The 21,899-nt window shown below is 46.9% G+C and overlaps 2 protein-coding genes across 2 annotated transcripts in view; one reads left to right on the plus strand and one right to left on the minus strand.

The window, feature by feature from the left end:
• Positions 1-1,977: 1,977 nt before the first annotated feature.
• Positions 1,978-3,258, plus strand: LOC139384632 (transcriptional regulatory protein AlgP-like). Its single transcript, XM_071129448.1, has 2 exons — positions 1,978-2,456; positions 2,787-3,258. The coding sequence occupies exons 1-2, from the start codon at positions 1,978-1,980 to the stop codon at positions 3,256-3,258; spliced, it is 951 nt and encodes a 316-aa protein (XP_070985549.1).
• Positions 3,259-3,623: 365 nt separating this feature from the next.
• The window catches only part of LOC139384633 (Golgi apparatus protein 1-like), a 46,863-nt gene continuing 28,587 nt past the window's right edge, over positions 3,624-21,899 (minus strand). Inside the window, exons 12-20 of the mRNA XM_071129449.1 lie at positions 20,376-20,462; positions 17,125-17,187; positions 16,384-16,497; positions 14,625-14,713; positions 13,783-13,900; positions 9,539-9,769; positions 6,282-6,405; positions 4,972-5,216; positions 3,624-3,944 (exon numbers count right to left, since the gene is read on the minus strand). Coding sequence (XP_070985550.1) covers positions 3,624-3,944; positions 4,972-5,216; positions 6,282-6,405; positions 9,539-9,769; positions 13,783-13,900; positions 14,625-14,713; positions 16,384-16,497; positions 17,125-17,187; positions 20,376-20,462 — 1,392 coding nt within the window. The remainder of the gene's footprint in view (positions 3,945-4,971; positions 5,217-6,281; positions 6,406-9,538; positions 9,770-13,782; positions 13,901-14,624; positions 14,714-16,383; positions 16,498-17,124; positions 17,188-20,375; positions 20,463-21,899) is intronic.

The following is a 21,899-nucleotide window of genomic DNA, read 5'->3' on the forward strand; positions in this document are numbered from 1 at the left end:
CATCTCATTGTACATACTGTACCCGATACCATCTACTGTATCTTGCCTATGCTGCTCTGTACCATCACTCATTCATATATCCTTATGTACATATTCTTTATCCCCTTACACTGTGTACAAGACAGTAGTTTTGGAATTGTTAGTTAGATTACTTGTTATTACTGCATTGTCGGAACTAGAAGCACAAGCATTTCGCTACACTCGCATTAACATCTGCTAACCATGTGTATGTGACAAATAAAATTTGATTTGATTTGATTTTGTACAAAGTTGAATCACATAAACGTTGAACAGAACCTTCAGTAGTCGTACACCGGCTGTGGTCCATTCCAATATGTTGTCTTTCTGGAATGGAACACAGCCGGTGTCTGAACTGTTGTGTTAATAATCACAAGGTGAAGGCTGAGGCCTGGACATGTTCTAAACCAGAGAGTAGGAGACCATCAAGCCAAGCACCAAGCACCGAGCCAAGCACCGAGCCAAGCACAGAGCCAAGCACAGAGCCAAGCACCAAGCCAAGCACCAAGCCAAGCCAAGCACCAAGCCAAGCCAAGCACCAAGCCAAGCCAAGCACCAAGCAAAGCACCGAGCCAAGCACCGAGCCAAGCATAGCCAAGCACCGAGCCAAGCACCAAGCCAATCCAAGCCAAGCACCAAGCCAAGCCAAGCACCAAGCACCAAGCCAAGCACCAAGCCAAGCCAAGCACCAAGCCAAGCACCAAGCCAAGAAACAAGCCAAGCAACAAGCCAAGCACTAAGCACCAAGCACCGAGCCAAGCACCAAGCCAAGCACCAAGCCCAGGACCAAGCCCAGGACCAAGCCCAGGACCAAGCACCAAGCCAAGCACCAAGCCAAGCCAAGCCAAGCCAAGCACCAAGCCAAGCCAAGCACCAATCACTAAGCCAAGGACCAAGCTAAGCACCAATCACTAAGCCAAGGACCAAGCTAAGCACCAAGCCAAGCACCAAGCACCAAGCACCAAGCACCAAGCACCAAGCACCAAGCCAAGCACCAAGCACCAAGCCAAGGACCAAGCCCAGGACCAAGCCAAGCACCAAGCACCAAGCCAAGCACCAAGCCAAGCACCAAGCCAAGCACCAAGCCAAGCACCAAGTACAAAGCCAAGCACCAAGCCAAGCACCAAGCCCAAGCAAAGCACCAAGCCAAGCACCAAGCAAAGCACCAAGCCAAGCACCAAGCCAAGCACCAAGCCAAGCACCAAGCCAAGCCAAGCACCAAGCCAAGCACCAAGCCAAGCCAAGAACCAAGCACCAAGCCAAGAACCAAGCACCAAGCCAAGCACCAAGCCGAGCCAAGCACCGAGCCAAGCACCGAGCCAAGCCCCGAGCCAAGCCCCGAGCCAAGCCCCGAGCCAAGCCAAGCCCCGAGCCAAGCCAAGCACCGAGCCAAGCCAAGCACTGAGCCAAGCCAAGCACCAAGCACTAAGCACCGAGCCAAGCACCGAGCCAAGCACCGAGCCAAGCACCAAGCCAAGGGAAGCCAAGCCAAGCACCGAGCCAAGCCAAGCAAAGTACCAAGCACCAAGCCAAGCATCAAGTCAAGCACCGAGCCAAGCCAAGCACCGAGCCAAGCCAAGCCAAGCACCAAGCCAAGCCAAGCACCAAGCACCAAGCACCGAGCCAAGCACCGAACCAAGCACAGAGCCAAGCACCGAGTCAAGCACCAAGCCAAGCACCGAGCCAAGCACTAAGCACCGAGCCAAGCACTAAGCACCGAGCCAAGCACCGAGCCAAATACAAGGCAAACACCAAGCCAAGCACCAAGCAAAGCACCAAGGACCAAGCACCAAGCCAAGCACCAAGCCAAGCACCAAGCGCCAAGCACCAAGCCAAGCACCAAGCCAAGCACCAAGCCAAGCACCAAGCCAAGCACCAAGCCAAGCACTAAGCCAAGCACCAAGCCAAGCACCAAGCCAAGCACCAAGCCATGCACCAAGCCATGCCAAGCACCAAGCCATGCCAAGCACCAAGCCATGCACCAAGCCATGCACCAAGCCAAGCACCAAGCCATGCACCAAGCCATGCCAAGCACCAAGCCAAGCACCAAGCCAAGCACCAAGCCAAGCACCAAGCCAAGCCAAGCACCAAGCCAAGCACCAAGCCAAGCATCAAGCCAAGCCAAGCACCAAGCCAAGCCAAGCACCAAGTCAAGCAACAAGCACTAAGCCAAGGACCAAGCCAAGGACCAAGCCAAGGACCAAGCCAAGCACCAAGCCAAGCACCAAGCCAAGCACCAAGCCAAGAACCAAGCCAAAGACCAAGCCAAGAACCAAGCCAAGCACCAAGCCAAGCCAAGCACCAAGCCAAGAAACAAGCACCAAGCCAAGAACCAAGCACCAAGCCAAGAACCAAGCACCAAGCCAAGAACCAAGCACCAAGCCAAGAACCAAGCACCAAGCCAAGAACCAAGCACCAAGTCAAGCACCAAGCACCAAGTCAAGCACCAAGCCAAGCCAAGCACCGAGCCAAGCACCAAGCACCGAGCCAAGCACCAAGCACCGAGCCAAGCACCGAGCCAAGCACTGAGCCAAGCACCGAGCCAAGCCAAGCACCAAGCCAAGCACCAAGCCAAGCCAAGCACCAAGCCAAGCACCAAGCCAAGCACCAAGCACCAAGCACCGAGCCAAGCACCGAGCCAAGCACCGAGCCAAGCACCGAGCCAAGCACCGAGCCAAGCCAAGCACCAAGCCAAGCCAAGCACCAAGCCAAGCACCAAGCCAAGCACCAAGCACCGAACCAAGCACCAAACCAAGCACCAAACCAAGCACCAAGCCAAGGACCAAGCCAAGCACCAAGCCAAGCACCAAGCCAAGCACCAAGACAAGCACTAAGTGCCAAGCCAAGCGCAGAGCCAAGCACCGAGCCAAGCACCGAGCCAAGCACCGAGCCAAGCACCGAGCACCAAGCCAAGCACCGAGCCAAGCACCGAGCACCAAGCCAAGCACCGAGCCAAGCACCGAGCCAAGCACCGAGCCAAGCCAAGTAGCGAGCCAAGCCAAGTACCGAGCCAAGCCAAGTACCGAGCCAAGCCAAGCACCGAGCCAAGCACCAAGCCAAGCACCAAGCCAAGCACCAAGCCTAGCACTAAGCACCAAGACAAGCACCAAGCCTAGCACCAAGACAAGCACTAAGCACCAAGCCAAGCACCAAGCCAAGCACCAAGCACCGAGCCAAGCACCGAGCCAAGCACCAAGCACCGAGCCAAGCACCAAGCCAAGCACCAAGCCAGCTTCCTAGGGCTTATGCCTTGTTCTTATGCTGAGTGACTCAAACATTAGAACTAAATCAATGGGGGGAATTTTAGATTCTCCCTGTGTCACGATTGCCCTCTTCTTCTGACGAGGAGTAAGAGAGGTCGGAGGACCAATGCGCTGCGTGGTAAGTGTCCATTTTAATATATAAAACTGAACACTACAAAAATACAAAATAACAACGTGGATGAACAAACAAAAACCGAAACAGGCCCGTATGGTACAAACACAGACACAGGAAACAATCACCCACAACTCAAAAATGAAACCAGGCTACCTAAATATGGTTCTCAATCATTACTAAATACTATCATGGTGGTGTAGGAAGGTGAATATACCCTTATATCATTACTAAATCCTATGGCTGTGAACAGACAGGTGGTGTAGAAGGTGAATATACCCCCATGTCATTGGCTGTGAACAGACAGGTGGGCGGGACTCACGTCGTCCTCTGCCCGGCGTGACAGCAGCACACTGGTGTTTGAGGTCAAGGGCACAGGCCGTGTGGAGGACAGGATCAACGAAGACGTCTGCCTTGCTCTCCTTCAACATGTTCAGCACCTCCTTCTTACACAAGTCATGTTTGATCTTCAACAGGTTGGCCTTCAGACACTCCTCCACCTGACCTGTCTGCTCCTGGGCCACTGCCTCCTCCGCACACAGACCGGGGATCTAGAGGAGTGACAGGGGGAGGGAGGGAGAGGGGAATAGAGGGAAGACAGAGAGAGGGAAGACAGAGAGAGGGAAGACAGAGAACGTAAATTCTCTAGTTGCAGATCTCAGGTTGTATTTCAAAAGCCTTCTTCTATCAACATGGAACATGCTTTACAGCAGTCTGGACTAGTTTGGGGCCGGTCTCTTCAGGGCTGTGGGGTTGTGTATTAGTAACCATCTCTCAGGGACAGCAGTCTGGCCTGGTTTAGAGGAAAGGTCTCCTCCTCAGCACAGTGGATCTGTAGCTGGGGGTCCAGTCTATATTAACACTCCTCACCTCCTCAGCACAGTGGATCTGTAGCTGGGAGTCCAGTCTATATTAACACTCCTCACCTCCTCAGCACAGTGGATCTGTAGCTGGGGGTCCAGTCTATATTAACACTCCTCACCTCCTCAGTGGATCTGTAGCTGGGGGTCCAGTCTATATTAACACTCCTCACCTCCTCAGCACAGTGGATCTGTAGCTGGGGGTCCAGTCTATATTAACACTCCTCACCTCCTCAGCACAGTGGATCTGTAGCTGGGGGTCCAGTCTATATTAACACTCTTCACCTCCTCAGCACAGTGGATCTGTAGCTGGGGGTCCAGTCTATATTAACACTCTTCACCTCCTCAGCACAGTGGATCTGTAGCTGGGGGTCCAGTCTATATTAACACTCCTCACCTCCTCAGCACAGTGGATCTGTAGCTGGGGGTCCAGTCTATATTAACACTCCTCACCTCCTCAGTGGATCTGTAGCTGGGGGTCCAGTCTATATTAACACTCCTCACCTCCTCAGTGGATCTGTAGCTGGGGGTCCAGTCTATATTAACACTCCTCACCTCCTCAGTGGATCTGTAGCTGGGGGTCCAGTCTATATTAACACTCCTCACCTCCTCAGCACAGTGGATCTGTAGCTGGGGGTCCAGTCTATATTAACACTCCTCACCTCCTCAGCACAGTGGATCTGTAGCTGGGGGTCCAGTCTATATTAACACTCCTCACCTCCTCAGCACAGTGGATCTGTAGCTGGGGGTCCAGTCTGTAGTCCAGCGCCGACTCCTGAAGAATCACTCTGATCTGGTCCTCACAGTCTGGAGACAGACGCTGGTCGGCGTATTTCAGCTTCAGGCAACCAATCACCTGGCCCTCCAGTTCACTGTCATCACTGGCCTTGTTCAGGATTGGCTGACAGAATTTAGGGATGTCTGCCTTACAGGCCTTTCTCAATATTGGGTTTAACCTGTAGTCTGAGAGAGAGGAAGACAACCAGAAATATCAGAGATACGGGTCCACATGACCCGGGTCCACATGACATGGGCTCTGACCCGGGTCCACATGACATGGGCTCTGACCCGGGTCCACATGACATGGGCTCTGATCCGGGTCCACCTGACATGGGCTCTGACCCGGGTCCACCTGACATGGGCTCTGACCCGGGTCCACATGACATGGGCTCTGACCCGGGTCCACATGACATGGGCTCTGACCCAATTCCTTTTCTCTCCATTCCTTGCATCCGCTTTCCTCGCCTGCTTCTCAAAACCCATTAGAGAGAGAAGAAGATCCAAGGGGAGGGACCTTAGACCAACTCCTCCAAGCGTTGAGAAGCAGGCGAGGAGATGGTCCTATTAGAGGTAACAGATGGTCCATCTATTAGAGGTAACAGGTGGTCCCTCTATTAGAGGTAACAGATGGTCCATCTATTAGAGGTGGTCCCTCTATTAGAGGTAACAGGTGATCCCTCTATTAGATGTAACAGGTGATCCCATCTATTAGAGGTAAGAGGTGGTCCCTCTATTAGAGGTAACAGGTGGTCCCTCTATTACAGGTAACAGGTGGTCCCTCTATTAGAGGTAACAGGTGGTCCCTCTATTAGAGGTAACAGGTGGTCCCTCTATTAGAGGTCCATCTGGTCCATCTATTAGAGGTAACAGGTGGTCCCTCTATTAGAGGTAACAGGTGGTCCCTCTATTAGAGGTAACAGGTGGTCCCATCTATTAGAGGTAACAGGTGGTCCCTCTATTAGAGGTAACAGGTGGTCCCTCTATTAGAGGTAACAGGTGGTCCCTCTATTAGAGGTAACAGGTGGTCCCTCTATTAGAGGTAACAACAGGTGGTCCCTCTATTAGAGGTAACAACAGGTGGTCCCTCTACAGTGTGTGTTACCTGTGTTGTGTGAGAGTGTCTGTGTGTCTGTGTGTGTGTGAGAGTGTGTTACCTGTGTTCTGTGTGAGAGTGTCTGTGTGTGTGTGAGAGTGTTTTACCTGTGTTCTGTGTGAGAGTGTCTGTGTGTGTGTGACAGTGTGTGTTACCTGTGTTCTGTGTGATCTGTCTCTTGGTGATCATCTGTTTACACTTGGGATCCATCAGTTCAGAGTTCTTGTTCTGTTTCAGACACTGCAGCATGTTCTTAGCATCCACATCTGTACAGAACCGCTGACACATGGAGAGAGAGGACAGTCAGAGAGGACAGGAGGGACAGAGAGAGAGAGAGGACAGGAGGGAGAGAGAGAGAGAGAGAGGACAGGAGGGACAGAGACAGAGAGAGGACAGGAGGGGCAGAGAGAGAGAGAGGACAGGAGGGGCAGAGAGAGAGGACAGACAGAGATGACAGGATGGGGCAGAGAGAGAGAGGACAGACAGAGAGGACAGAGACAAGTTAAAGATAGGTAGAGGGAACAGGCCTAGAATATTTTCTTTAACATGTTCTTAGCATCTACGTCCGTCCAGAACCGCTGAGAGACAGAGAGAGACAGAGAGAGACAGAGAGAGAGAGAGACAGAGAGAGAGAGACAGAGAGAGAGACAGAGAGAGAGAGACAGAGACAGAGAGAGAGACAGAGAGAGACAGAGAGAGAGAGAGAGACAGAGAGAGACAGAGAGAGAGAGAGACAGAGAGAGAGACAGAGAGAGACAGAGAGAGAGAGACAGAGAGCCCTTGAATAAAGCCCTTGAATTGAATTTAATTGACAGAGAGAGAGACAGAGAGACAGAGAGAGACAGAGAGAGACAGAGAGAGAGAGAGACAGAGAGAGAGAGACAGAGAGAGACAGAGAGAGAGAGAGAGAGACAGAGAGAGACAGAGAGACCAAAAATAACCTGCAGCTCTGTGGTACGCTGGGTCAGTACACAGCCAACGGTAGGTACACCTATAGCTCACCCCTTGGCAGTAGTACTGTAGACTACTTTATCACTGACCTCAACCCAGAGTCTCTCAGAGCGTTCACAGTCAGCCCACTAACCTCAACCTAGAGTCTCTCAGAGCGTTCACAGTCAGCCCACTAACCTCAACCTAGAGTCTCTCAGAGCATTCAGTCAGCCCACTAACCTCAACCTAGAGTCTCTCAGAGCGTTCACAGTCAGCCCACTAACCTCAACCCAGAGTCTCTCAGAGCGTTCACAGTCAGCCCACTAACCTCAACCTAGAGTCTCTCAGAGCGTTCACAGTCAGCCCACTAACCTCAACCTAGAGTCTCTCAGAGCGTTCACAGTCAGCCCACTAACCTCAACCTAGAGTCTCTCAGAGCGTTCACAGTCAGCCCACTAACCTCAACCTAGAGTCTCTCAGAGCGTTCACAGTCAGCCCACTAACCTCAACCTAGAGTCTCTCAGAGCGTTCACAGTCAGCCCACTAACCTCAACCTAGAGTCTCTCAGAGCGTTCACAGTCAGCCCACTAACCTCAACCTAGAGTCTCTCAGAGCGTTCACAGTCAGCCCACTGACCTCAACCTAGAGTCTCTCAGAGCGTTCACAGTCAGCCCACTAACCTCAACCTAGAGTCTCTCAGAGCGTTCACAGTCAGCCCACTAACCTCAACCTAGAGTCTCTCAGAGCGTTCACAGTCAGCCCACTAACCTCAACCTAGAGTCTCTCAGAGCGTTCACAGTCAGCCCACTAACCTCAACCTAGAGTCTCTCAGAGCGTTCACAGTCAGCCCACTAACCTCAACCTAGAGTCTCTCAGAGCGTTCACAGTCAGCCCACTAACCTCAACCTAGAGTCTCTCAGAGCGTTCACAGTCAGCCCACTAACCTCAACCTAGAGTCTCTCAGAGCGTTCACAGTCAGCCCACTAACCTCAACCTAGAGTCTCTCAGAGCGTTCACAGTCAGCCCACTAACCTCAACCTAGAGTCTCTCAGAGCGTTCACAGTCAGCCCACTAACCTCAACCTAGAGTCTCTCAGAGCGTTCACAGTCAGCCCACTAACCTCAACCTAGAGTCTCTCAGAGCGTTCACAGTCAGCCCACTAACCTCAACCTAGAGTCTCTCAGAGCGTTCACAGTCAGCCCACTGACCTCAACCCAGAGTCTCTCAGAGCGTTCACAGTCAGCCCACTAACCTCAACCTAGAGTCTCTCAGAGCGTTCAGTCAGCCCACTAACCTCAACCTAGAGTCTCTCAGAGCGTTCACAGTCAGCCCACTAACCTCAACCTAGAGTCTCTCAGAGCGTTCACAGTCAGCCCACTAACCTCAACCTAGAGTCTCTCAGAGCGTTCACAGTCAGCCCACTAACCTCAACCCAGAGTCTCTCAGAGCGTTCACAGTCAGCCCACTAACCTCAACCTAGAGTCTCTCAGAGCGTTCACAGTCAGCCCACTAACCTCAACCTAGAGTCTCTCAGAGCGTTCACAGTCAGCCCACTAACCTCAACCTAGAGTCTCTCAGAGCGTTCACAGTCAGCCCACTAACCTCAACCTAGAGTCTCTCAGAGCGTTCACAGTCAGCCCACTAACCTCAACCCAGAGTCTCTCAGAGCGTTCACAGTCAGCCCACTAACCTCAACCTAGAGTCTCTCAGAGCGTTCACAGTCAGCCCACTAACCTCAACCTAGAGTCTCTCAGAGCGTTCACAGTCAGCCCACTAACCTCAACCCAGAGTCTCTCAGAGCGTTCACAGTCAGCCCACTAACACCTCTATCAGATCACAGCAAAATCACATGTACTTGAAAAGTGCAACAGTGAATCATGAGGCGTCAACTTGTTAAATACAAATCTAATCAAATCAAAGTTGAACAAACTGCCTTCTGTTTAGAAAGAGGCTGTTTTCATCCAGAGATGTTGAATCGGGTTCAATCTGGGCTCTGGCTGGGCCACTCAAGGACATTCAGAGACTTGTCCAAAACCACTCCTGTGTTGTCTTGGCTGTGTGTTTAGGATCGTTGTCCTGTTGGAAGGTGAACCTTCACCACAGCCACACGGGGGCGTCCCCCTCACCACGGTCACACGGGGGCGTCCCCCCCTCACCACAGCCACACGGGGGCGTCCCCCCCCTCACCACAGCCACACGGGGGCGTCCCCCCCTCACCACAGCCACACGGGGGCGTCCCCCCCTCACCACAGCCACACGGGGGCGTCCCCCTCACCACAGCCACACGGGGGCGTCCCCCCCTCACCACAGCCACACGGGGGCGTCCCCCCCCTCACCACAGCCACACGGGGGCGTCCCCCCCCTCACCACAGCCACACGGGGGCGTCCCCCCCCTCACCACAGCCACACGGGGGCGTCCCCCTCACCACAGTCACACGGGGGCGTCCCCCTCACCACAGCCACACGGGGGCGTACCCCTCACCTTAATCATCTGCTTGCAGACCCTCATGAGCTGGTAGTCCAGTTCTGGATCCAGCATCTCTCCCTCCTGTAGTTTAAACACCCTCTGGTGACACTGCTGAGACAGCTGTTTCTTCCTCTCCTTTAAACACTCCATCATCTGAGCGTTACCGAACACCACGTTGGAGCAGAGCCGCCCGATGTCCGTCTTACACACGTCATACAACTCAGGTTCCAGACGAATATCCTCTGACTGCAGAGAGAGGAGAAAGGAGAGGAGAGAGAAAGGAGAGGAGAGGAGGAGAGAGAAAGGAGAGGAGAGAGAAAGGAGAGGAGAGAGAAAGGAGAGAGAAAGGAGAGGAGAGAGAAAGGAGAGGAGAGAGAAAGGAGAGGAGGAGGAGGAGAGGAGGAGAGAGAAAGAGGAGGAGAGAGAGAAAGGAGGATTGAGAAAGGAGAGGAGAGGAGGAGAGAGAAAGGAGAGGAGAGATAAAGGAGAGGAGGGGGAGGAGAGGAGAGGAGGAGGAGAGAGAAAGGAGAGGAGAGAGAAAGGAGAGGAGAGGAGGAGAGGAGGAGGAGAGAGAAAGGAGAGGAGAGGGGAGGAGGAGAGAGAAAGGAGAGGAGAGGAGGAGAGAGAAAGGAGAGGAGGAGAGAGAAAGGAGAGGAGGGAGGAGAGAAGAAAGAAAGGAGAGGAGGGAGGAGAAAGAAAGGACAGGAGAGGATGAGAGAGAGAGGAGAGGAGGAGGAGGAGAGAGAAAGGAGAGGAGGGAGGAGAGGAGTGACGAGAAAGAAAGGACAGGAGAGGTGGAGAGAGAGAGGAGGAGAGAGAGAGGAGAGGAGGAGAGAGAGAGGAGGAGAGAGAAAGGAGAGGAGGAGAGAGAAAGGAGAGGAGGAGAGAGAGAAAATACAGGAGAAAGGAGGGAGAAACATGTGAGAGAAGAGAAAAATGATATATACCAAATTTGTTTGATATGAATAGTTGACAATTAATAAATAGGACGGCATGTCTGTCCTATTAATGCTGTGTCTTAATGGTCTCCACTCGAGTTCCCATCAGCTAACCTGGCAGTATGGTCACCAGAGATGACTTGAGCTGACAAATGAGTTAAAGACTGCATTAAAAGACTGAGTTAAAGACTGCTCAACAGCTTGGTCAGGCCTAATAAGGCCTCAGGGGTTTAAGTGAAGCTGACCAGGGGTGTATCGAACCACCACAAGCAGGTAAACAAATAACAGACAGAGTTGTAACTCTCCCCATCTCCAGCTCCTCTACTCTGAGTTGTAACAGAGTTGTAACTCTCCCCATCTCCAGCTCCTCTACTCTGGGTTGTAACAGAGTTGTAACTCTCACCATCTCTAGCTCCTCTACTCTGGGTTGTATCTCTCCCCATCTCCAGCTCCTCTACTCTGAGTTGTAACTCTCACCATCTCCAGCTCCTCTACTCTGAGTTGTAACAGAGTTGTATCTCTCCCCATCTCCAGCTCCTCTACTCTGAGTTGTAACTCTCCCCATCTCCAGCTCCTCTACTCTGTTGTAACAGAGTTGTAACTCTCCCCATCTCCTCTACTCTGAGTTGTATCTCTCCCCATCTCCAGCTCCTCTACTCTGAGTTGTAACTCTCCCCATCTCCAGCTCCTCTACTCTGGGTTGTAACTCTCACCATCTCCAGCTCCTCTACTCTGAGTTGTAACAGAGTTGTAACTCTCTCCATCTCCAGGTCCTCTACTCTGAGTTGTAACAGAGTTGTAACTCTCCCCATCTCCAGCTCCTCTACTCTGAGTTGTAGCTCTCCCCATCTTCAGCTCCTCTACTCTGAGTTGTAACTCTCCCCATCTCCAGCTCCTCTACTCTGGGTTGTAACAGAGTTGTAACTCTCACCATCTCCAGGTCCTCTACTCTGAGTTGAATCTCTCCCCATCTCCAGCTCCTCTACTCTGAGTTGTAACAGAGTTGTAACTCTCACCATCTCCAGCTCCTCTACTCTGAGTTGTATCTCTCCCCATCTCCAGCTCCTCTACTCTGAGTTGTAAACAGAGTTGTAACTCTCACCATCTCCATCTCCTCTACTCTGGGTTGTAACAGAGTTGTAACTCTCACCATCTCCAGCTCCTCTACTCTGGGTTGTAACATAGTTGTAACACTCACCATCTCCAGCTCCTCTACTCTGAGTTGTAACAGAGTTGTAACTCTCACCATCTCCAGCTCCTCTACTCTGAGTTGTATCTCTCCCCATCTCCAGCTCCTCTACTCTGAGTTGTATCTCTCCCCATCTCCAGCTCCTCTACTCTGAGTTGTAACTCTCACCATCTCCAGGTCCTCTACTCTGAGTTGTAACAGAGTTGTAACTCTCCCCATCTCCAGGTCCTCTACTCTGAGTTGTAACAGAGTTGTAACTCTCACCATCTCCAGGTCCTCTACTCTGAGTTGTAACAGAGTTGTAACTCTCACCATCTCCAGGTCCTCTACTCTGAGTTGTAACAGAGTTGTATCTCTCCCCATCTCCAGGTCCTCTACTCTGAGTTGTAACAGAGTTGTAACTCTCACCATCTCCAGCTCCTCTCCTCTGAGTTGTAACTCTCACCATCTCCAGCTCCTCTACTCTGAGTTGTAAACAGAGTTGTAACTCTCCCCATCTCCAGGTCCTCTACTCTGAGTTGTAGCTCTCCCCATCTTCAGCTCCTCTACTCTGAGTTGTATCTCTCCCCATCTCCAGCTCCTCTACTCTGAGTTGTAACAGAGTTGTAACTCTCACCATCTCCAGGTCCTCTACTCTGAGTTGTAACTCTCACCATCTCCATCTCCTCTACTCTGAGTTGTAACAGAGTTGTAACTCTCACCATCTCCAGCTCCTCTACTCTGAGTTGTAACTCTCCCCATCTCCAGCTCCTCTACTCTGAGTTGTAACAGAGTTGTAACTCTCACCATCTCCAGCTCCTCTACTCTGAGTTGTAACTCTCACCATCTCCAGGTCCTCTACTCTGAGTTGTAACAGAGTTGTAACTCTCCCCATCTCCAGGTCCTCTACTCTGAGTTGAATCTCTCCCCATCTCCAGCTCCTCTACTCTGAGTTGTAGCTCTCCCCATCTTCAGCTCCTCTACTCTGAGTTGTATCTCTCCCCATCTCCAGCTCCTCTACTCTGAGTTGTAACTCTCCCCATCTCCAGCTCCTCTACTCTGGGTTGTAACAGAGTTGTAACTCTCACCATCTCCAGCTCCTCTACTCTGAGTTGTAACTCTCCCCATCTCCAGCTCCTCTACTCTGAGTTGTAACAGAGTTGTAACTCTCCCCATCTCCAGCTCCTCTACTCTGAGTTGTAAACAGAGTTGTAACTCTCACCATCTCCATCTCCTCTACTCTGAGTTGTAACACAGTTGTAACTCTCCCCATCTCCAGGTCCTCTACTCTGGTTTGTAACAGAGTTGTAACTCTCACCATCTCCAGGTCCTCTACTCTGGGTTGTAACAGAGTTGTAACACTCACCATCTCCAGCTCCTCTACTCTGAGTTGTAACAGAGTTGTAACTCTCACCATCTCCAGCTCCTCTACTCTGAGTTGTAAACAGAGTTGTAACTCTCCCAATCTCTAGTTCCTCTACTCTGAGTTGTATCTCTCCCCATCTCCAGCTCCTCTACTCTGAGTTGTAAACAGAGTTGTAACTCTCACCATCTCCATCTCCTCTACTCTGAGTTGTAACAGAGTTGTAACTCTCCCCATCTCCAGGTCCTCTACTCTGGGTTGTAACAGAGTTGTAACACTCACCATCTCCAGCTCCTCTACTCTGAGTTGTAACTCTCCATCTCCATCTCCTCTACTCTGAGTTGTAACAGAGTTGTAACTCTCCCCATCTCCAGCTCCTCTACTCTGAGTTGTAACAGAGTTGTAACTCTCACCATCTCCAGCTCCTCTACTCTGGGTTGTAACAGAGTTGTAACTCTCACCATCTCCAGCTCCTCTACTCTGAGTTGTAACTCTCACCATCTCCAGCTCCTCTACTCTGAGTTGTAACTCTCACCATCTCTAGGTCCTCTACTCTGAGTTGTAACAGAGTTGTAACTCTCACCATCTCCAGCTCCTCTACTCTGAGTTGTAACAGAGTTGTATCTCTCACCATCTCCAGCTCCTCTACTCTGAGTTGTAACTCTCACCATCTCCAGCTCCTCTACTCTGAGTTGTAACAGAGTTGTAACTCTCCCCATCTCCAGCTCCTCTACTCTGGGTTGTATCTCTCACCATCTCTAGCTCCTCTACTCTGAGTTGTATCTCTCACCATCTCCAGCTCCTCTACTCGGAGTTGTTTCCGACACTTGAGAGAGACACGCTGCTCCTTGACGTCCTGCAGAGTGTCATTCCTCACTGTAGTACTGAGACAGATCACTACATCCACCCTGTGGGACAGACAGAGACACAGAGAGACAGAGACAGAGACAGAGAGAGAGAGAGAGAGAGAGAGAGAGAGACACACACAGAGGGAGACAGAGAGAGACAGAGAGAGACAGAGAGAGACAGAAAGAGAGACAGAAAGAGAGACAGAAAGAGAGACAGAAAGAGAGAGAGATACAGAGAGATACAGAGAGATACAGAGAGAGACAGAGACATAGAGATACAGAGAGAGACAGAGACAGAGAGATACAGAGAGAGACAGAGATACAGAGAGATACAGAGAGATACAGAGAGAGACAGAGAGAGAGAGAGAGAGAGACAGAGACAGAGAGATACAGAGAGAGACAGAGACAGAGAGATACAGAGAGAGAGACAGAGAGAGACAGAGATACAGAGAGATACAGAGAGAGACAGAGATAGACAGAGAGAGACAGAGAGAGACAGAGAGAGACAGGGAGAGGGTTAATTATTAAGTGGAAGATCCAACCAATGAAAAGTAATAGGGCTAATGGAAATGACTCTGTAGCTGTCTGGCACACACACCTCTATTTAGGGAATAGGGAGCCATTGGGTCCTGGCCATTAATAGTGCACTATATAGGGAATAGGGAGCCATTGGGTCCTGGTAATTAGTAGTGCACTATATAGGGAATAGGGAGCCATTGGGTCCTGGTCATAAGTAGTGCACTATATAGGGAATAGGGAGCCATTGGGACGGGTTCTGACTCACTTCTTCTTGATGTTTGGGCAGAGCTTGAGCACGTCCTCTTTACACGCCATCTTGAATTTGTAGGAGAAACGAAAGTCCTTCATCTGGATCTGAGGAAGAGGAGGAGGAGATGGAGTCAGTCTGGGTTGATTATCTACACCGGCCGGTCGTCAAACACATCTACACATAAACCTGTACCTCACATCCTACCAGTTTACGTGGCCTCACATCCTACCCGTTTACATGGCCTCACATCCTACCAGTTTACATGGCCTCACATCCTACCCGTTTACATGGCCTCACATCCTACCAGTTTACGTGGCCACACATCCTACCAGTTTACGTGGCCTCACATCCTACCAGTTTACGTGGCCTCACATCCTACCAGTTTACATGGCCTCACATCCTACCAGTTTTCATGGCCTCACATCCTACCAGTTTGCATGGCCTCACATCCTACCAGTTTACATGGACTCACATCCTACCAGTTTACATGGCCTCACATCCTACCAGTTTACATGGACTCACATCCTACCAGTTTACATGGCCTCACATCCTACCAGTTTACATGGCCTCACATCCTATGGGAGGTGCCCAGCTATGCGAGGTGCCCTTACTCTGGGGTAAGGATGAGTGTGTGGTGTGTTTGAGATTATGTGGATCATTCAGAGAGATAGTGAGTTTGTGGTGTGTGTGAGATTATGTGGATTATTCAGAGAGATAGTGAGTGTGTGGGATTATGTGGATTATTCAGAGAGATAGTGAGTGTGTGGTGTGTGTGAGATTATGTGGATTATTCAGAGATAGTGAGTGTGTGGGATTATGTGGATTATTCAGAGAGACAGTGAGTGTGTGGTGTGTGTGAGATTATGTGGATTATTCAGAGAGATAGTGAGTGTGTGGTGTGTGAGATTATGTGGATTATTCAGAGAGATAGTGAGTGTGTGGGATTATGTGGATTATTCAGAGAGATAGTGAGTGTGTGGTGTGTGTGAGATTATGTGGATCATTCAGAGAGATAGTGAGTGGGTGGGATTATGTGGATCATTCAGAGAGATAGTGAGTGTGTGGTGTGTGTGAGATTATGTGGATTATTCAGAGAGATAGTGAGTGTGTGGTGTGTGAGATTATGTGGATTATTCAGAGAGATAGTGAGTGTGTGGGAGTATGTGGATTATTCAGAGAGATAGTGAGTGTGTGGTGTGTGTGAGATTATGTGGATTATTCAGAGAGATAGTGAGTGTGTGGTGTGTGAGATTATGTGGATTATTCAGAGAGATAGTGAGTGTGTGGGATTATGTGGATTATTCAGAGAGATAGTGAGTGTGTGGTGTGTGTGAGATTATGTGGATCATTCAGAGAGATAGTGAGTGGGTGGGATTATGTGGATCATTCAGAGAGATAGTGAGTGTGTGGTGTGTGTGAGATTATGTGGATTATTCAGAGAGATCGTGAGTGTGTGGGATTATGTGGATTATTCAGAGAGATAGTGTGTGTGTGGTGTGTGTGAGATTATGTGGATTATTCAGAGAGATAGTGAGTGTGTGGGATTATGTGGATTATTCAGAGAGATAGTGAGTGTGTGGTGTGTGTGAGATTATGTGGATCATTCAGAGAGATAGTGAGTGTGTGAGTCAGGGTGTTCAGTTCAGTCGGGGGGGGGGTCATAGTGAGGTCAACAGCTTCTTGGTCCGTGTTGTCATAGAGACAGCGACCCGCCAGCTGTGTGTACATGCGTACATGAGTCAGTGTGCGTGTTGTCATAGCGACAGTGACCCACCAGCTGGAAGTGTGTCACTCCCACGGTACACTTGCTGTTCATCTCCTTCTGGTGTTTGTTCTGAACCAGACACTCCATCACATCCCCTGTATCCACCTGGTTATCAGATACATCCTGGAGGGAGGAGAGAGAGAGGAGAGAGATGTGTTTGTTCTGAACCAGACACTCCATCACATCCCCTGTATCCACCTGGTTATCAGATACATCCTAGAGGGAGGAGAGAGAGAGGAGAGAGATGTGTTTGTTCTGAACCAGACACTCCATCACATCCCCTGTATCCACCTGGTTATCAGATACATCCTAGAGGGAGGAGAGAGAGAGGAGAGAGATGTGTTTGTTCTGAACCAGACACTCCATCACATCCCCTGTATCCACCTGGTTATCAGATACATCCTGGAGGGAGGAGAGAGAGAGGAGAGAGATGTGTTTGTTCTGAACCAGACACTCCATCACATCCCCTGTATCCACCTGGTTATCAGATACATCCTGGAGGGAGGAGAGAGGGAGGAGAGAGATGTGTTTGATCTGAACCAGACACTCCATCACATCCCCTGTATACACCTGGTTATCAGATACATCCTGGAGGGAGGAGAGAGAGAGGAGAGAGATGTGTTTGTTCTGAACCAGACACTCCATCACATCCCCTTGTTGGGATAACTTGTTTTTAGACTTGCCAAAAGAGGAGAAGCTGTTCTGAGGTCAGGCAGAGTGAGAGAGCTGAAGCTGTTTGTTGGAACTTACATGGCAGTGAGACTGGATGACAGGCTGACAGGCCCGGATCAGCAGAGCCTCAATATGAATGTCCTGTCACAGCAGAGAGACCATGTCAGCCAGAGACAGTAATATACAGAGACATCACACATACAGAATGGTTGGCACCCTTGATAAAGATGAGACTGAATGAAATAAATAACACAAATACGGAGCTGTACAGCGCATTGGGAACGTTTTCTGATGACTTGACTTTCTCCACAGTTTGTTACTTTACAGCCTTATTCTAAAATGGGTTCAAAAATATAAATACAGCCTCAATCTACACACAATACCCCATAATGATGTCATCATCAATCTACACACAATACCCCATAATGATGTCATCATCAATCTACACATAATACCCCATAATGATGTCATCATCAACCTACACACAATACCCCATAATGATGTCATCATCAATCTACACACAATACCCCATAATGATGTCATCATCAATCTACACACAATACCCCATAATGACAAAGCAAACAGGTTAAGACATTTTAGTAAATTTATTACAAATAAAAACAACTGAAGAATGACATTTCCATATGTATTCAGATCCTTTACTCAGTGCTTTGTTGAAGCACCTTTGGCAGCAATTATAGCCTCAAGTCTTATTGGGTATGTGTTAAGGGATTGTTTTTAATCAATAATGACTAATTATGTATACATTTCAATCAGGACTGACTAATCAGAATACTATTATGTTACTGTATAGATGTATGAATTTTCTTTTAATCCTAGTACTGAATATAATGTGTGTAAATAAAATCAAGAAGTAGAACAATGACTGTCTGTTCCTTGGTAGAAATGAATGAATTTATCGTCAGACTGGCTGGAATGCTTATCTACACAGGGAGACCTTGGCTCGGTCATAAATTATCTAAATTGGGAGAGACGATGTGGGAAGGCTTGAGAACTATACAGCCATTGTACTGGAGTGGAGATGAGACGGGGTAGTACGAAAACTAATGACGATCATTTTCAGTTTATAACCTGTGGTAAACTGTATCGTGTTCAGTACTCTCGAGAATAAACGCTGCTGATTGATTTTGAGACTGGTCTCTGTCCATTTTATGCAAATAGGAGTCTTACAAATTCTTAGGAATTGACAGAGTGTTTAATTTTAATTGGGTATTAAAACATGTAGGAATTTAATTCCTGTAACAGTATGACTCTACAAGCTTGGCACACCTGTATTTGGGAAGTTTCTCCCATTCTAACTCATACTAAATAATATAGTAATACTATAGTACAAATATAACTCATACTATATAATATAGTACTAATATAACTCATACTATATAAAATAGTAATAATATAGTGCTAATATAACTCATACTATATAATATAGTACTAATATAACTCATACTATATAAAATAGTAATAATATAGTACTAATATAACTCATACTATATAATATAGTACTAATATAACTCATACTATATAATATAGTACTAATATAGTGCTAATATAACATTGTAATAATATAACTCATTTATAATATAGTAACAATATAGTAATAATATAACTCATTTATAATATAGTAACAATATAGTAATAATATAACTCATTTATAATATAGTAATAATATAGTACTAATATAACTCATACTATATATAGTAATAATAGTAGTAATATAACTCATACTATATAATATAGTAATAATATAGTACTAATATAACTCATACTATATAATACAGTAATAATATAGTACTAATATAACTCATACTATATATAGTAATAATAGTAGTAATATAACTCATTTATAATATAGTAATAATATAGTACTAATATAACTCATACTATATATAGTAATAATAGTAGTAATATAACTCATACTATATAATATAGTAATAATATAGTACTAATATAACTCATACTATATATAGTAATAATAGTTGTAATATAACTCATACTATATAATATAGTAATAATATAGTACTAATATAACTCATACTATATAATATAGTAATAATATAGTACTAATATAACTCATACTATATAATATAGTAATAATATAGTACTAATATAACTCATACTATATAATATAGTACTAATATAACTCATACTATATAATATAGTACTAATATAACTCATACTATATATAGTAATAATAGTAGTAATATAACTCATACTATATAATATAGTAATAATATAGTACTAATATAACTCATACTATATAATATAGTACTAATATAACTCATACTATATATAGTAATAATAGTAGTAATATAACTCATACTATATAATATAGTAATAATATAGTACTAATATAACTCATACTATATATAGTAATAATAGTAGTAATATAACTCATACAATTTAATATAACTCATACTCTATAATATAGTACTAATATAATAATACTATATACTATAGCAGTAACATAACTCATACTATATAATAACTACTAATATAACTCATACTATATAATATAACTCATACTATATAATATAACTCATACTATATAACATAACTCATACTATATAACATAACTCATACTATATAACATAACTCATACTATATAACATAACTCATACTATATAACATAACTCATACTATATAACATAACTCATACTATATAATATAACTCATACTATATAATATAACTCATACTATATAACATAACTCATACTATATAATATAACTCATACTATATAATATAACTCATACTATATAACATAACTCATACTATATAATATAACTCATACTATATAATATAACTCATACTATATAATATAACTCATACTATATAATATAACTCATACTATATAATATAACTCATACTATATAATAACTACTAATATAACTCATACTATATAATATAACTCATACTATATAACATAACTCATACTATATAATATAACTCATACTATATAACATAACTCATACTATATAATATAACTCATACTATATAATATAACTCATACTATATAATATAACTCATACTATATAACATAACTCATACTATATAACATAACTCATACTATATAACATAACTCATACTATATAATATAACTCATACTATATGATATAGTACTAATATAACTCATACTATATAATATAACTCATACTATATAATATAGTACTAATATAACTCATAATAACTCATAGTAATAATATAGTTTAGTATTTGTATCATTTATTTAATCCAGTCTTTTTTGCTCATCTTTATCAGGGTAACTTTGGAGCCACAGTCCATCCAACATGAAGACAGACAGATAGTGTACCTCAGACTGCAGCTCTGTCAGGTTGCCCACCACCTCTCCACACCCTGACAGCAGGTCTTCCAGGTGGTCCTGCAGACACTCCAACTCCTAGAACACACACACCATCACAACGCCGTCACACACACCATCACAACGCCGTCACACACACCATCACAATGCCGTCACACACACCATCACAACGCGTCACACAACGCCGTCACGCGTCACACAACGCCGTCACGCGCCATCACACACACCATCACAATGCCGTCACACACACCATCACAACGGCGTCACACAACGCCGTCACGCGCCATCACAACGCCGTCACACACACCATCACAATGCCGTCACACACACCATCACAACGCCGTCACACACACCATCACAATGCCGTCACACACACCATCACAACGCCGTCACACACACCATCACAACGGCGTCACACACACCATCACAATGCCGTCACACACACCATCACAACGCGTCACACAACGCCGTCACGCGCCATCACAACGCTGTCACACACACCATCACAATGCCGTCACACACACCATCACAACGCCGTCACACAACGCCGTCACACACAGCCTTCATATATAACAAGCAAACACAGTCAGTATTTGAGAAGCCAAGGGCAGTAATACATTATTGTAATCCATAATGTGGAAGGCTTGGTATACCGTATACCAGGGGACTTGGAAACAGGCACGAGTCTGTTGTGGCGGTCATTGAGTCTGACATGCTGCTGTTCCTCCTCTGTTCTTCCCCCCTCTGCTCTGAGAACACATGCTGCTGTTCCTCCTCTGTTCTTTCCCCCTCTGCTCTGAGAACACATGCTGCTGTTCCTCCTCTGCTCTTCCCCCCTCTGCTCTGAGAACACATGCTGCTGTTCCTCCTCTGTTCTTTCCCCCTCTGCTCTGAGAACACATGCTGCTGTTCCTCCTCTGTTCTTTCCCCCTCTGCTCTGTGAACACATGCTGCTGTTCCTCCAGGGGTTCCAGGGGTTGATTTAGGACATTTAGTGCTGATTCTCCACCCTTTTTCAGTAGTCTAAATCTCATGGATTTAAAAGCATCTGATTGGTGTACGCATTGGCTGGAGGGTGTTTTCCACCATTCTTAACTCCATGTGAGAAAGTACAGATTTACACTTTGGGGGAATTGGGATGAAGCCAGTGTCGGTTTCTGTCAGGTAAATCTGTCCTCCTACCTGGTCGGTCATACAGTGAATCTGTCTGTCTGTCTGTCTGTCTGTCTGTCACCTACCTGTCTTGTTACTACACCACTACCTCAGGCCAGTCATACAGTGTCTGTCTGTCTGTCTGTCTGTGACCTACCTGTCTTGTTACTACACCACTACCTAAGGCCAGTCATACAGTGTGTGTGTGTGTGTGTGTGTCACCTACCTGTCCCGTGCCAGTCTTGTCACTACACCACTTCCCCAGGCTAGTCATACAGTGTGTGTGTGTGTGTGTGTGTGTGTGTGTCACCTACCTGTCCCGTGCCAGTCTTGTCACTACACCACTTCCCCAGGCCAGTCATA

The sequence above is a fragment of the Oncorhynchus clarkii genome, chromosome 26 (assembly GCF_045791955.1).
Source record: "Oncorhynchus clarkii lewisi isolate Uvic-CL-2024 chromosome 26, UVic_Ocla_1.0, whole genome shotgun sequence".
NCBI lineage: Eukaryota > Metazoa > Chordata > Actinopteri > Salmoniformes > Salmonidae > Oncorhynchus > Oncorhynchus clarkii.